General features: G+C 53.1%; 4 protein-coding genes across 4 annotated transcripts; 3 read left to right on the forward strand and 1 right to left on the reverse strand.

The window, feature by feature from the left end:
* Positions 1-3,791: 3,791 nt before the first annotated feature.
* Positions 3,792-4,763, forward strand: B0H65DRAFT_9363 (uncharacterized protein). Its single transcript, XM_062831588.1, has 2 exons — positions 3,792-3,976; positions 4,332-4,763. Exons 1-2 carry the CDS (start codon positions 3,919-3,921, stop codon positions 4,682-4,684), a joined length of 411 nt encoding a protein of 136 aa, XP_062685729.1. The 5' UTR covers positions 3,792-3,918; the 3' UTR covers positions 4,685-4,763.
* On the forward strand, positions 4,654-7,048 carry B0H65DRAFT_9343 (uncharacterized protein). Its single transcript, XM_062831587.1, has one exon. It carries the CDS (start codon positions 4,843-4,845, stop codon positions 6,649-6,651), a length of 1,809 nt encoding a protein of 602 aa, XP_062685730.1. The 5' UTR covers positions 4,654-4,842; the 3' UTR covers positions 6,652-7,048.
* Positions 6,929-10,034, reverse strand: B0H65DRAFT_9299 (NOL1/NOP2/sun family-domain-containing protein). The gene is made up of 6 exons (XM_062831582.1): positions 9,035-10,034; positions 8,929-8,965; positions 8,668-8,856; positions 8,086-8,601; positions 7,858-8,015; positions 6,929-7,794 (listed from the first exon to the last, which is right to left on the reverse strand). Exons 1-6 carry the CDS (start codon positions 9,849-9,851, stop codon positions 7,253-7,255), a joined length of 2,259 nt encoding a protein of 752 aa, XP_062685731.1. The 5' UTR covers positions 9,852-10,034; the 3' UTR covers positions 6,929-7,252.
* Positions 10,035-10,876: 842 nt separating this feature from the next.
* B0H65DRAFT_9318 (clathrin heavy chain) lies at positions 10,877-16,336 on the forward strand. Its single transcript, XM_062831586.1, has 3 exons — positions 10,877-11,174; positions 11,266-15,867; positions 15,939-16,336. The coding sequence occupies exons 1-3, from the start codon at positions 11,085-11,087 to the stop codon at positions 16,281-16,283; spliced, it is 5,037 nt and encodes a 1,678-aa protein (XP_062685732.1). The 5' UTR covers positions 10,877-11,084; the 3' UTR covers positions 16,284-16,336.
* The last annotated feature ends 151 nt before the right edge of the window (positions 16,337-16,487 follow it).

Genomic DNA, 16,487 nt, shown 5'->3' on the forward strand with positions numbered 1-16,487 from the left:
AGGAAAAAAGATAAGAGAGACAAACTAACATGCTTGGTCTTGGGTGACGACACCAGAGACAAGAGAACAAACAGGAGAGGAACTCTTGAAGGCCGATCGTTCGGAGAAGGAGGCTGAATGCATAACCGGAAGGAAGTGTCCTTAAAGTTCGTATGGTAGACAACACTGGGTATAATGTATGCAGGTAGTGTATGCAGGTTTCTCGAGACCATGAAGGGTTCATCGGGACCCGCCCGGCTTGCACTCACATGATATGACAATAAGATCCTGCTGGGATTCAGGAATCCTCTACATACCTGGTCCAATACTACAAAGACTATTTGCAAGGATATTGTCAAGTCCTCAGGATCGTCAGGGTCCTTTCTTGTCTCCTCGGATGTTGGTAGTCTGTTATTACTGTACACAGACAGCATTCAAAGGGATCCCCAAGGCAATTAACCCCATCCAGAATAACTAACTTCCCCTCTAGAAGCGGGAGACACTTCGCAGTATTGTCCTAGACAGACAGACTTATGGAAGCTTTATTATACACGAGGAGGCACCCGAGCGTCGTTGTCTCGGCTTTTTATCCATGTCTTTTTTTTTCTATCAACAGGTCATGCCTGTATGTATGTATGTACTACCCAGCAAAACGATCCTCGATCAGTACTCACTCTAGGCAAGTCTGTTCGAAGGAGGAGGAGGAGGAGAGTAAGGTACCACACGCCTGGACCAAGAACGCGCCCCATGTCTAGGTAAGCCTCATGGATATCGGTGGTAGATACGACTAGGTATGTTATGTATGCATTGGCAACCGGCCGGTACGGTACGACAGATAACATTTTCATGTAACAGGGGCAAGATGCATGTGGCATGTAGGAGCCGACGCTGGAACACATTACCTTACTTACATTCAGGTACTATGCAACGTCAACTTCCACCTTGCCTTTGCTTTGCTTTGCTTTACTTTGCTTTGTTTTTGCCTTGCTTCTCGCTCGCAGAAAGCTACTACAGCATATTGCAGCATCTGTATTACACATGCAAGCAGGTACATACATAGATGCCAGGTTCTCATCGGAAGTCCCAATGTATAGATAGGTATATGCTCGGGCAGACACTCGAGCTTTTGGCAACGAAAGATGTGGTTCGTTTGTCAAACGTTTTGATTTCGCCTTTTTACCTTCAGTCTCGAAATGGAAGTGCCTCCCTCGTTCATCGTATAAACTGCATCCAGGCCAGGCCACTTGTTCGCCGGGAAGTGTGCAGGAACGAACGCATAACGGTCGTGCCACAAGGGCCAAGGGGCCGTGGGGTTGAGTACATTATGTGCTGGGTTCTTGGTTTGACACCTTGACCTAGTTGTACCAAACTACCTAGTGTTCCTCGTCCCTCGTCCTGGTGTCGCCATGGGTGAGGCCGTGAGGTCCCGGCCTGTATTCATGGTTACACGCCGGGTTACACGACTATCTCGACAGAAATGAGCGAAGGAGCTATGGCCGAGACCTGGATGGTCAGTGTTCCAGGTTGGTTTCTAAGACGAGGAAGTTTGACGAAGACGAAGGAGCCTGGGGGAAGACACTGTGGAAAGGAAAGTCATGCTCCAAATATCACGTCAGGTGTGGTTGTTGTGACCCAGACGACGGTGGGTGTGATGCAATCCGGTATCTTCCAGCCAAGTTTACCAAGGCGGCACAGGATCTGGCTCAGTACTGTGATGTGATGGTGAGTGTTGTATCGAACTTGTAAAAATGCATGAGCTGGGGCGGCAAACCCGAAATCCCATGTCATTCCCCCACTCCTGGTAGCTGGTAGTGATGACATACACAGTATGCTCACAATGCGGGAGAGCGAAACTGACTGATCGGAGCAGCCGGGGGTTTACCAACAAAGCTCCCGTTGAGCTGTCATATCGAAACAGGAGCTCAAGGAGGAGAGGGGGGCACCCGCCAAACGGGAGAGCCAGCACAAAAAGTTTGGGACTCGTTTGTAGAGAACCGAGAGGTTACCAAGGCTCGAGTGTTGACGTCCAAACATTGCTTTTTTGACAGATAGTTTTCCTTTGATGCACAGTCGATCCTCAGCCCGCCTGAAAGTGATATCGCAAAGGCGAATAGGAATTTCCGGTTCACTGGGACGCGGACTAGGATGTGAAAATTTTCATACTGCGTCTCTAGAGAGACTCGAGTTGGATGATGAGCGAAGGGTCTTGCTCGGCGTAGAGGCTTGCATTGAAACTGTGAGTTGCCGCAATATCGTGATGGTCATTCGACTCCTCGTAACCATGAACAAACATGTGTACAATTTGTCATCATCTGAGATCTGGGTTGGTTGTGTAAAGGACCAGAAACTGCCATGAGGTATCCAAAAGACTTTATCGGGAGAGTGACTGGCGTGCATCGAGGACAGATTCAGACGGACTTGACAGGACTCAAAAGTCGAACGTTCTGCCAAATGCAAGTGACCCAACCGGCCCCCATCTGGATTGGCTGTGTGCCCTCGGGCAAGTGGAGTCGATAATCAGGGCGGCACTGCCTGCCAGGGCCGCGGATCAAGGGTGAATGCGGAGTTGGCGCCGTGATTGCGTGGGGGAGTTGTTAGCGAGAGGCGAGGTAGGGGATATCAAATTCAAAGTGAATTTTGAGGCATGGAATTCGTGCAAGCTCTCTGAAAAGTTGATTGTAGGAAAAAAAACGGCTTTTACGCGAAATAAGCTACCATTTGAGACATATAGCGGCGAAACTCCCGGTCAGCAGCGAGAGTCATCTCAATCTCTAGAGGTAGTTTTCCTGGTGGGGTCGCTTCTCTCTGTGAGGGAAGCACGGGGCACGCCTGGATTTGTGGTCCGTGCTCTTGGACTGGAAATTGCTCCGAACGAACTCGAAGGATTGGTTCCCAAATCCAACCTCACCTCATTGACCTCGTTGACCTCGAACACCCGAACCGACCAACACTCGAGTTGGACGATCTCCCTTTGCATCCAGACACTGCTCAAACTTCCACTGGCACAGATTTGTGGGCTAGAATGAGTCGCGATATACCCGCTGTTGATTTCGGACGAGCTGCCGCAACTGAGCAGCAGAGTCGCGATGCGCCCGAGTTTCAAACCCCGACAAGTTGTCAGACCAGACGCGCAGACACGAAAACCTGAGCTTCCAACCTTGTGTTTTCAGTCCTCTCCACTGAAACCTTGTGTCGATGTCAAGTATGAGAAACCGCAATAAGGGCTTTTATGATTTACTTTGAGGATAAGAGGGAGCCACTGGCAGGGAGACGAGTGCAGGGATGCCAGGCTTTTCCATCACCAACTCATCATCCATCCTGCTGTCGCCGTTGGATGTGAGCGAGGTCCTAAAATGGGACAAAGTTTGCTCTATCCAAGTTTGGTTTTCTGAACAAGCCGAGTCTAGCCTAGTGCTACACTTAGTTACGTACAACTACGTACATATGAGCAAGTGGACGGACGGTATGGATTGCAGTCCCGTCGTCGTTTGCCCCCAAAGCCCGAGTTTCGTGTCTTTTTTTTTTTTTTTTTTTTTTTTTTTTTTTTTGCTATTCAGCACTTCCAGGTTGTTTTTCCCTTTGCCCCCTCTTTGCGCCGTTCCCAAGCAGTCCCAGAAAACCAACAGGCGAGCCTGGGCTCTCCTTCCCGGACGCCTCTTGGGATCTCATCGTCTTGGCATCGTGACGTTCTGATATTAGCTCCCATTATACCGCGGAAAAAGTAACAATGGCTGCGGGAGTAAACAAGGTGGGAAGTCACAATGGCGAGCGTTCCGTTTGGTTGACTCGAGTCCCAGTGGGCTCAATGGGCAAGGCTTTCTTTTTTTGAATTGCTTGCCTCCCAGGTATGGCCCATGACATTGGTCCGGTTTTCAATTTCACCAACACCAAATGCACGCGATGATAGTGTGTTTTTCCAGCTGTTATGCCTTATGAGTTATGACACTATCACATCCTGCTTTACTTTTTTTTTCGTCCTCTTTCCCTGTTTTACAGTGTGAGTGGGTAACTTCCTTCCATCCCAAAGTGATGTGATGTTGAGTCGCACTTTCCCTTGGTATACTTGTGCCATATCCCTTGCGGAGTAACCGACCCCTTTCCCCTCCTCCATTCACTTGGCCATATTTTCTTCTTTAGTTGCTCCAACCCACTCACTTTGCGCGCAAAGAAAGCCCTTGTTTAGACCTGATGGTTTTCTTTTTCTCCATTCTGGTCTGAGCCAACCCCTTATATGACCTCGCCTCCCCTTCCTTCCGACCTCTCACGGGTTCGACTCTGCTCGAACGAAGAAGCGAGTTCAGCATCATCGGGGGAACACAACAAGTCTGAGACCAACCTGACTTTCTTTCCAGTCTGTCTCAACTGTTGGGCAACACAGCTACCTCCTACCTCTAGGAGGACAACAAGCAAAACCGCCGCTGCTTTCCTAACCCTGTGGTGTAATCGAAACACTACACTTGCAAGTCGTTGTACGATCACCGTCATACCAAACCGGAATGACCATCCACACCAAATCCGCAACACCGTACGACCGGCACTCGACCACCAGGCCTCCCTCTCAGTAACATTTCACCCGCGCCTCACCTGTCGTCCACAAAGATCTCAAACCACCAATAGACCCTTCAGTCTCGCACAAAACCCACCCCTCCTTGCAAATCCTTCCATGTCTTTCCGTGGAAAGTTTTATTCACCACCCCGAACCTGAACCCAAACACCTCCAGAAACCTTCCCTTAGCTACTCGGTTGACAGAAGCTAATCCAAAACAACCTCTTCCTTGCCGGTGCGCAACTTTGCCTACCCCGGGGCGACCTCGGATTGACCGCTATCACCTTGCCATATCACCTACCACTACAACTGGCACGATGGCGATGGGCATGGACCGCCTCGAGAAGAGGCTGGACCGGTTGGAGAAATTTTTCCACAGAAAGAGGAAGCTGTCGCCGCGTAACTCGACCGTTATCGAGAGTGGACCTCTTACATCGCTTTCGCACTCGGCTTCAGCTCCAACTATCCAAAAATTTCCAACGCCATCCTTCATCAGACCGACCTCAACTCGCATGCTGGCTAGAGAGGAGGTGACATTGACGTCCCAATGTGCCCGACGCACAAAGAGCCTCCCCGAATCTCCAAGCGATCCCCATAGTCCGTCTTTTTCACCTTCTGAGCATGGATCCAGAACGGGATTTACCCCCAGGCGCCGCATTCAGGGTCCTTCGGTACCTCAGCGGTCTTCTTCCCTAGTCAGCAGACAAAAGGACGCCTCTTTAGCCGAACTTCTCGAGTTTAGCTTTTCCGGTCGCTCTACGAGGAGCCATGATGAGCTATCTGCTCTATCTATGCGCCGCTCGAGGTCTGGTCACAAGTCACCTTCACGCTCGACTTCCGTATCGATTTCCCCGAGAGCGCAGCCAGGCAGGAAACGCCATCCTGACCTACACGTCCACACACATCTACAAACCCCTCCGCCGTCAGCGCAGCAAGAAAAATCTTTTGATTCAATGCTCTCCCTGCCGTCGACGTCTCTTTCGCACGGGCAACTTACTCCGGCGGCCTCTCCAAGGCTTATCCCGCTCCCTGCTCCAGAACCCAACGAGCTACATGAGATTCATTCGTCACAGTCGGGGAGCCCCCGAAGCCGGACTGCTACACCTGTCTGCAAAAAGCCAATCTTGGAGTTGAAGACTCAGGTTAGCAGGCTTAGCACAGCAAGGTCTACCCCTTCCATCAGGGTCAACACCATTCTTCGGGAACCCAGCTTCAATGACTTCTTGACCCTCAGCGATGATGATATCGCTGATGATCTTACCAACGAGCAATCGCTGTCACAAACAAGTTATATGACATCTCCGGAGCCACCAAGCTTCGATCTGCCGCTGAATCGTTTCGCTCCCTCCCCGTACGAGGCGAGCAATCACCCCCTGCTGACACTTTCCCCTCCTCTGGCCAGCAAGCCTGCTGCTATAGCAGCCTTTGAAGCTGCTCGGATTGCGTCAAAATATCACTTTGACCTCGTGTATGTGGTCAACCTGTGGCCCAGTCGGAATGGCTGTAGCCAGTCCAACAGTTTCTCAAAGAGGTCATCCATGTCATCGCTTTCGACGTCAACAACACTTCTCAACTCTCCTTCGTCCCCTAGCGCATCGTTCTCTGCCATGTCGACAGATGAAAACCTCGGACTGCCGTTTCCGCTGACTCATGGACCTATGACTGGTCGTTTGTTGGCGGCGTACGGGCTACATTCTCTCATGAGCCCGTTCCGTATCTCAGCACCGGTCCACCGGAAGATCCTCGGATCTGATAACTGGCTGGAATACCGCAGCGACAATGCGGCTGAGAATGAGTTTGCCAGAGGTTATAGCTGCTCATTCTACACTGGCTATACCCCCCCCAGGCCTTTCAGCGTGCTTGGCGAGAAAACAAGCGGGAATAGTAGCGTCAAGAACCACGGGATTGTGTTTGCGGCATATCGCCTGCCGCACAATGCTGCTGCAAAAACCGGAAGCAGCGTGGAGGAGCTTAAGGAGCTTCGCAAGGATGCCGAATCGTTGGTGAATTTGGCCCTCGATACCTATACGGATCACAAGGAGGAACGGGGAGACGGGGCGTGGAGGTGCACCCTGGATGACGATAAGATCGTGCCAGTGGTCAGTCGACAGTTGCTCGTGCGTTAAGACCCGAGAATTTCCTATTACGATTTGTCCCTCTAGGAGAGGATCACATGTTTGCAAGGTGTTTCCAAACAATTACACCGTCCGGCCTCGATGATGGCTATGAGCGGTTTCTAGAAGGGGTGGAGGCTGAAAGCCTTTACACTCGAATCTCTGGGATAGTGGAGGACCTGTGAGGACATCGACTTGATTGTCGGAACTCCTATCATTTCTGTGCATTTACGCAAGATCATTTCCCTGGTCGGCAGTTCACTAGGGCATGAGGTTATGGAAAACTAAAAAGGCGGAATGGAGCGGGCATGGATGTATGAATGAAGAGATGATGTGCGATACCCAATCAAATGTAATGACAAATAGTAATTTCAAGCCTTGTTGTAGGCGTTGATTTTCCATATGTTTTCCCAGGGTTTCACGATCACGACTATTACTCAGATGCGCATCATATTCAAGAAAAATATGCTCTACCTAGATTAACTTTTCCTGCTCAAGTCTATACGAAACATAAAGGCTCTGTTGGTTGGTATCCCTAAGCCCCAAGTATATTGAACAATGCAAAAACAGACAGTTAGAAAAACAGACAGATCATTACAACCCAACCTTTTCCTTACTTCTTAGCCACCTTCTTCTTCTTGTCGCTAGCCTTCTTCGGCGCGGCGGCGGCAGGGGCGGGCTTGGGCTTCTCCTCAACCTTCTTGGTGACCTTCTCGACCTTCTTCGTGGTCTTGACGGTCTTGGTCTTGGCAGACTCATCAACAACCTTCTTCTCCTCAACAACCTCAAGCTTCTCAATCTTCTCCGTCACCTCCGCCGCAGCCTCCTTGGACTCCTCCTTGGACTCCTCAGTCTTCTTCTCCGCAGCCTTCTTGCCAACAGGCTTCTTGAGAGCCCTAGGATCCAAACCTCTCCTGCGCATAGCATTGCGCTTGGCCCGCTCCATGTACTCCTTGTCCTCGCCGTCGTCGAAGTCGCCAAAGTCGTCCTGGGCTTCGTCCTCGGTGCCGATGGGCGTCTTGTCGACGACTTCTTGGGCTTCCTCGGCGGCTTGAGCGTCCAAAGGCTTGTTGGACTTGTCGACGCCGTTGGCGCGGACGGCGGTGGCGGGCGTGGGGCCGAGTTTTTGGAATTTGGCGACGAAGAAACCATCGACTAAGGAGGGGAGGGGGGTTAGTATTCAGGGGGAGAAAGGGAGGGAGGTAGAAGGGGACGTACCGTTGTAAAGATGGGGGTAGTATCTGCGGGTCAGCTTGAGGCTGGGGTGGAACGACTTGCCCATGAAGCTAGTGAAGCCTTCCTTGCCGAAAGCCAAACCAGTCTCAACGAGCTTGACGTTGGGACGGCGGCTGAGCGCATAGGCAACGACTTGCTCACTGTTTGTACGATCATGGGTTAGCGTCTTCTGAAAGCGAACAGTAAGGCAAGGGTGAAGGGGAAACGCACTTTTCCTCAACGGCAACGGAACATGTCGAGTAGACAACGTAGCCACCGGTCTTGCTGGCATGGTCCACCGAATCGATAGCAGCCAGGAGAAGCTGCTTCTGGAGGTGGGGGAGCTGCAAGAAGTCCTTCTCGTCTCTGTTGGTCTTGACGGAGGGATCCTTGGCAATGACACCAGTACCCGAGCACGGGGCATCGAGCAGGACTCTGTCAAAGCCGCCCATGACCCTGGGGAACTCACGCGCATCGTAGTTGCATACGATGACGTTCCTCGCGCCCAGTCTGTGAATGTTACCGATCAAACCCTTGGCACGCTGCTTGCTGGGATCGTTCGCAAAGATCACACCGGTGTTCTTCATCAACGCCGCCATATGCGTGGTCTTGCCACCGGGGGCAGAGGCCATATCGAGAACACGCTCGCCCTCCTGGGGGCAGAGAGCCATCACGGGCAGGAACGAAGACGCGGCCTGGAGGATGTAGTGGCCGGCCAAGTATTCGGGGGTGGCACCGAGGGGAACGCTTTATGCCCAAGTTAGCCATCCGAGTTTGTTTGCCGATGGTAGTTTTGATCGGGGATATACGTACTTCGAGTCGAAGACTTGCAGACCGACCTTGGACCACTTGCCAACAGGCTCCAGGGTGACACCGCGGTTGATGAGTGCTTGGGCAAGATCGCGGCGATGTGTTCGGAGGGTGTTTGTACGGATAACGACGGGGCGAGCGCTCTCGTTGGCTTCGAAAAAGGCGAACGCCTCTCTGGGAGGGAACAGGTTGCTACAAACAGTCAGCCAATCTCCTCACTAGTGGTATTGCCGCAGACGGGCATGCGACAGTTGTAAAACATACAAAAGCTTCTCAGCGAGGAACTCGTTGTAGCCGTAATCTGGCAAATCCTGACGTTAGCTTTGTGCATTTAAAGCGAAGTACTGTGCAAGGAGTATCGGGTCCTTACAGGCACAGATATCCTTGATGAGTTGGCTGGTGTACTCGGCGCGGCTCTTGCCCTCTTCCGCCGAATCCGCAAAGTCGTCCAGGACACGGATGGCGTCTGTTATCCTCGTCCTCAACATCTGGAGATCGGGCGCCAGCAAAGTCTTGGTCTTGGTCTGAAGTTGGTCGTCGTCATCACCGAGGTCATCACCGCCAGCAATGTTGGTCTGGAGCGCCTCGTCGCGCAATTCGGCCTCGTTCTCCTCTGCTTCCTTCTCTCTTTGCATATCCAATTTCCTCGAAAGACCCTCGATGTTGGCGGCTGTGAGCTTCTCCTCTCTATCCTCCTCGTCGTCCTCATCGTCTGAGAAGACGAATGCCTCCTTCTTGGCAACACCGTCCTGGTCGGAATCGTAAACCGAGTCGTCGTCAGTGCCGAGGAAGTCGTCTCCTAGCTTCTGAACGTCCATCTCATCGCCATCGATATCGAGATCCTCCAGGTCGGACGCGCCGAACTCGTCGTCCATCTCCTCGTCATGATCGGGCGAAGGCTCCTTTGCCTTCTTAGACTTCTTGGACTCCTTAGACCTGTGGTCGGGCTTGGTACCGGTCTTCTTCACCTCCTTGACCTCCTTCTTGGCGCCCTTGACTGCGACAGTGTTGGACCCGGATGTCTTGGGCTGCTTCTTGACAATCTTCTGTTTCTTGGATCTTCTGGTGTCTACTTCGGTCGTGGTTTCGTCGAAGGGAATGCCCTTCTTGCGCTTGAGGTTGGCGAAATGCTCCTCCGAGAGGGGCTCAGGAGGGCCCTGTTTCTGCATACGACGTCCGACACCCATTTTGGCGGTATTGCTGGTCGTCTGGTGGTGATTGGGATGTTGTTGAGGTTGGTTGAACACTGATAGCCCACCACTGACAAGCGCTTGTGGATATTTCGCCGGGTCGATTTTCTTTTCTGAAAAAGCTTATCGATAAGAATGCCAAGAGTGTTTCCTCGAATCTGGTCCCACTGTGTTCCCAAAAGGTGGGCGATTGGTCAAAGTACCCCACAATGGTCAGGCTAGGCCAAGTTCAGAATCCCTGCATTGACAGCTGACGATACCCCTGGAACTTGGCTGTCCTGGAGTTGGGGACAGCTGGAGCATGAACGGGTGCGGCAGGCGGTCTGAGGATGGAAGGAGTGGAAGGACCGTCTGACGGAGCTATCAAGAGGTGGGCAGTGTGGGCAATGGAGCTGGGGTGGAAGGACGACGGGATGAGGGCAACCGGCGGGCGGACAAGTTGAAGCGGAGGGGGCAAGGCCTCCCGGGCAGGCACCGCCTTCTAGGCGCACCCGACGCAGACGCAGGGGGAAGCACTGAATGGAGCCGGCGCCGGTGGGCGGTGGATGCCCCGGCCGCGAGGTTCCGTGTTAACACATCACTCAAAACAGAAGCAGCCCGGCAGGTAACTTGAAAGGTACCTCTGCACCAAACGGTTGCGGCATGTACAAACACACATTTCACCTCACCACCTTTCATCTTTCTGCTGTACCTTTCATCCATCACCGTAGTAACTGTAAATAACTCGAACTTCGTCTCGTCTTGCTGCTTTGCGCCCTTCAACAACCGCGATTCTTCTCTCGGACGAGCTTCTTCTCTCTTCTGCTGGAGCATTGAAGTATTGCCTGAGGTACCTACCTACCTACGAAGGTACCTGAGCGGCAAATCGCGATTCACCTCTCACCCACAGTTTGGCGGCGGGTTTTACTGCGTACCTTCCAATACCTTTCAGTACCTCTCCCTCCTCCTGCCTTTTGGACCTTCCGTTACGCTTCCACTTCCACCTCCTACCTGATTCATCCCCTCCCCCCATTCTCGGGAGCTCGGTCATTTTTCCCCAAAGTACAACCAACCACCACCACCGCCTCCTTTCACGTCGCCGCCATTCCATTCAGTCCGCGGAGCTTCACGAGCTTCCCTTTCCCTCAATCTTTCTACTTCCTAGCGAATCCGCCTTCCAGCCGCTTTTGATAAGTTGGCTGCTAATCTTCGTCAACCCGCGCGCAGCTTAGCGCAACACCACCGCCCATCATGGCTCAGGCCCTACCCATCAAATTCCAGGAGCTGCTGCAGCTCAGCGCCCTCGGCATCAACCAGTCCGCCATCACTTTCAACACCTGTGTACGTTCTCACCTTGCTCTGACCTTGTTGCTGGCGCCTGTCGCGCGATCTCTGGCTGCCCCTACTGACGTGACCCCCCTCCCTCCCACAGACCCTAGAATCGGACAACTGGGTGTGTATCCGCGACAAGAAGGACGAGGCAGCGTCCCCTGAAGTCATCATCGTCGATCTCAAGAACGGCAACAATGTTATCCGACGTCCCATCAAGGCCGACAGTGCCATAATGCACTGGTCGCGCCAAGTAATTGCCCTCAAGGCTCAAGCGCGCACGCTCCAGATCTTCGACCTCGAAAACAAGGCCAAGCTCAAGTCGACAAACATGAGCGAGGATGTCTTGTTCTGGAAGTGGGTTAGCGAGACCACGCTTGGATTGATCACAGATGGCTCTGTCTACCACTGGGATGTCTTCGACCCGAACCAGCCCGCTCCGGTCAAGGTCTTCGATCGTAATGCTAATCTCCAGGGCAACCAAATAATTAATTATCGGACCAGCGCCGACGGAAAGTGGATGGTCGTGGTCGGTATCTCACAACAGCAGGGCCGCGTTGTTGGTGCCATGCAGCTCTACTCCAAAGACCGCGGTATCAGCCAGGCCATTGAGGGTCACGCCGCCGCTTTTGGCACCCTCCGGCTAGAGGGCGCCCCAGAGGACACCAAGGTGTTTACCTTTGCGGTCCGCACCGCCGTCGGCGCAAAGCTCCACATCGTCGAGGTCGACCATCCCGAAACAAACCCCGTCTTCCCCAAGAAGGCCGTGGACGTCTTCTTCCCTCCCGAGGCCAGCAATGACTTCCCCGTCGCCCTCCAAGTTTCGCAAAAGTACGGCATCATCTACCTCATCACCAAGTACGGTTTCATCCACCTTTATGACCTCGAGACCGCAACATGTATCTTCATGAACCGCATCTCCAGCGACACCATCTTCACTGCTTGCGGTGACAAGGATTCGACCGGCGTCATTGGCATCAACCGCAAGGGACAGGTTCTCTTCGTTAGCGCCGATGAGAACACGATCGTGCCCTACGTCCTCGAGGCACACGGCAACGAGCTCGCGATCAAGTTGGCTTCTCGTGCAGGGCTCCCGGGCGCCGATAACCTCTACCAGCAACGCTTTGAGCAACTCTTCAGCAATGGTAACTACCAGGAGGCCGCCAAGGTGGCTGCCAACTCTCCTCGAGGTTTCCTTCGCACCCCTCAGACTATCGAGCGCTTCAAGCGTCTTCCCCAGCAGCCCGGTCAGATGTCGCATATTCTGCAGTACTTTGGTATGCTTCTGGACAAGGGTTCGTTGAACGAGCACGAGACCATTGAGCTTGCCCAGCCCGTCCTTGCCCAGAACCGCAAGCAACTGTTGCAAAAGTGGCTCAGCGAGAACAAGCTCGAGTGCTCTGAGCGGCTCGGTGACATGGTTCGGCCCCACGACATCAACATGGCGCTTGCCATCTATCTGAAGGCCAACGCTCCCCACAAGGTCGTTGCTGGATTTGCCGAGACTGGCCAGTTTGAGAAGATTCTTCCCTACTGCAGCCAAGCCAACTACCAGCCTGACTTCATTCAGCTGCTCCAGCATATCGTCCGTGTCAATGCTGAGAAGGGTGCTGAGTTTGCCACAACGCTTGCCAATCACGAAGGCGGCCCGCTGGTCGACTTTGAGAAGGTGGTTGACATCTTCCAGTCTCAGGGAATGATCCAGCAAGCAACTGCCTTCCTGCTTGACGCTTTGAAGGATAATAAGCCCGAGCATGCTCACCTTCAGACTCGCCTGTTGGAGATGAACCTCGTCAACGCCCCCCAGGTTGCTGACGCGATTCTTGGCAACGACATGTTCTCCCACTTCGACAAGGCGCACATTGCGAACCTCTGCGAGCAAGCAGGTCTTTTGCAGAAGGCCCTGGAGCTTTACGAGGATCCTGCGTCCATCAAGCGGGTTATTGTCAACATCCCTGGAATGCCCAACTACAACCCCGAGTGGTTGATCGAGTATTTCAAGGCGCTGTCTGTTGAGCAGTCGCTCGACTGCCTGGATGCTATGATGAAGCACAACATTCGCCAGAACCTTCAGACTGTCGTTCAGATCGCGACCAAGTACGCGGAGCTCCTCGGCGCGCAGCAATTGATTGACCTCTTTGAGAAGTACAAGACCGCTGAAGGTCTCTACTACTTCCTTGCCAGTGTCGTCAATGTCACCGAGGACCCTGAAGTCGTTTTCAAGTACATCGAGGCTGCCACCAAGATGGGTCAAATCCGTGAGGTCGAGCGCATCTGCCGTGACAACAGCGTCTACAACCCCGAAAAGGTGAAGAACTTCCTTAAGGAGGCCAAGCTCAGCGAGATGCTTCCTTTGATGGTCGTCTGCGATCGCTTCAACTTCGTCCACGACCTGGTCCTCTATCTGTACCAGCACCAGCAATTCAAGTCCATCGAAATCTACGTGCAGCAGGTCAACCCGAGCAGGACTCCTGGTGTGATTGGAGGACTTCTCGACGTGGACTGCGATGAAAGCATCATCAAGAACCTCCTGAGCACTGTCAACCCCGCATCTATCCCTATCGATGAGCTGGTGCAGGAGGTTGAGACTCGCAACCGCCTTAAGCTGCTCCTGCCCTTCCTGGAGGCCACCCTGGCTGCTGGTAACCAGCAGCAGGCTGTCTACAACGCTCTCGCCAAGATCTACATTGACTCCAACAACAACCCGGAGAAGTTCCTCAAGGAGAACGATCAGTATGATACCCTCACTGTCGGAAAGTACTGCGAGAAGCGTGATCCCAACCTGGCCTATATTGCCTATCGTAAGGGCCAGAATGATCTCGAACTCGTGAACATCACCAACGAGAACCAGATGTACAAGGCTCAGGCGAGGTATCTTTTGGAGCGCGCTGATAGGGAACTCTGGATGTTTGTGCTCAGTGAGAACAACGTCCACCGCCGTTCCGTCGTTGACCAAGTCATCTCGACCGCTGTTCCTGAGTCGACTGATCCCGCCAAGGTTTCTGAGGCTGTTACGTGCTTCCTGAATGCCGACTTGCCCGGCGAGCTTATTGAGCTGCTGGAGAAGATCGTCCTGGAGCCTTCGCCTTTCAGCGACAACCAGAATCTGCAGAACTTGCTCATCTTCACTGCCGCTAAGGCTGACAAGGCCCGTGTGATGGACTACATTCACAAGCTCGATAACTTCGCCGCTGACGAGATTGCTAATGTCTGTATCGAGGTTGGCCTGCACGAGGAAGCTTTCGAGGTCTACAAGAAGATCGACAACAAGGAGGCTGCTGTCAACGTTCTTGTTGAGCACGTTGTCAGCATTGACCGTGCTCAGGCATACGCCGAGGAGGTTGATATTCCCCAGGTTTGGAGCAAGGTCGCCAAGGCTCAGCTCGATGGCCTCCGCGTCAGCGATTCCATTGACTCTTACATCAAGGCTGAGGACCCGAAGAACTACGAGGAAGTGATCGAGATTGCCGTTGCTGCTGGAAAGAACGAAGAGCTCATCAAGTACCTCCGAATGGCCCGCAAGACCCTTCGCGAGCCTGTCATTGACACTGCTCTTGCTTTCTGCTACGCCCGCCTGGATCAGCTTCCTGAGCTTGAAGAGTTCCTGCGCGCTACCAACGTTGCCAATGTTGAGGAGTCCGGTGACAAGGCGTACGCCGAGGGCTTCTTTGAGGCGGCCAAGATCTTCTACACCAGCATCTCCAACTGGGCTAAGCTTGCCACCACCCTTGTCCACCTGTCCGATTACCAGGCGGCTGTGGATTGCGCCCGCAAGGCCAACAACATCAAGGTGTGGAAGGAGGTCCACGAGGCCTGCGTCAACAAGAAGGAGTTCCGTCTTGCTCAGATCTGCGGTCTCAACCTTATTGTCGATGCCGAGCAACTCCAGGCTCTTGTCAAGCAGTACGAGGCAAACGGCTACTTCGACGAGCTTATCAGCTTGCTCGAGCAGGGTCTTGGATTGGAGCGCGCCCACATGGGAATGTTCACCGAGTTGGGTATTGCCCTCTCCAAGTATCACCCCGAGCGCCTTATGGAGCACCTCAAGCTCTTCTGGAGCAGAATGAACCTCCCCAAGATGATCCGTGCTTGCGAGGAAGCCAACTTGTGGCCTGAGCTGGTCTTCTGCTACTACCACTACGACGAGTTTGACAATGCTGCGCTCGCCGTTATGGAGCGCCCTGAGAACTCTTGGGAGCACCAGCAGTTCAAGGAGATCACCGTCAAGGTGGCCAACCTTGAAATGTATTACAAGGCCATCAACTTCTACCTGGAGCAACATCCCTCGCTGCTCACCGATCTTCTCCAGGTTTTGACTCCGCGCATCGATGTCAACCGTGTTGTCCGCATGTTCCAGAAGTCTGACAACCTGCCCCTTATCAAGCCCTTCCTCCTCAGCGTCCAGTCTCAGAACAAGCGGACCGTTAACGACGCCATCAACGATCTTCTCATTGAGGAGGAGGACTACAAGACTCTCCGTGACTCTGTGAATAACTATGACAACTACGACGCCGTGGAACTTGCCGGTCGTCTGGAGAAGCACGACCTTGTCTTCTTCCGCCAGATTGCTGCTAATATCTACCGCAAGAACAAGCGCTGGGAGAAGTCCATCAACCTTTCCAAGCAGGATAAGCTCTGGAAGGATGCGATTGAGACGGCCGCCATCTCTGGCAAGACGGAAGTCGTCGAGGAGCTTCTGCGCTACGTAAGTTTTTAGTTTTTTTTTCAAGCTCATAGAGTTACGTTGGCTTCCCTTACTGACATTTATCTCTCTAGTTCGTTGACATCGGCAACCGCGAGTGCTACGTTGGTATGCTTTATGCCTGCTATGACCTTATCAGGCCCGACCTTGTCCTGGAGCTTTCTTGGCGCAACGGTCTCAATGACTTCACCATGCCTTACATGATCAACATGCTCTGCCAGCAGACCAAGGAGCTCGCATCTCTGAAGGCCGACAACGAGGCTCGCAAGGTTAAGGAGCAGGAGAAGGAGAAGGTCGAGGACAACACGCCCATTCTTGGCAACCGGCTCATGATCACTGCCGGCCCCGGCCAGGCATCCCCGGCTCCTTACGGACAGACCAATGGTTTTGCGCCGCAGCCTACCGGATTTGGCTTCTAGAGGGCTGCCCCGGTGGTTGGAGGTACACCGTGCATCCACGATCCCTTGACGGATCGCTGGTTTCTTCCTGTTCGAAATGGCGAAGACCAGCAGGATTCTGGAGTTTCAGGCACCCCCAGGATGGGTCCTGTTCAAGTCGTTCCGCTTAGCTCTCTCATGGCGGACGGCAATTTTGCTAATATGCCACGATTTTGATGACCTGGA

This window comes from Neurospora tetraspora, assembly GCF_033439725.1.
Source record: "Neurospora tetraspora strain CBS 560.94 chromosome Unknown B0H65scaffold_1, whole genome shotgun sequence".
In the NCBI taxonomy this organism is placed as follows: Eukaryota; Fungi; Ascomycota; class Sordariomycetes; order Sordariales; family Sordariaceae; genus Neurospora; species Neurospora tetraspora.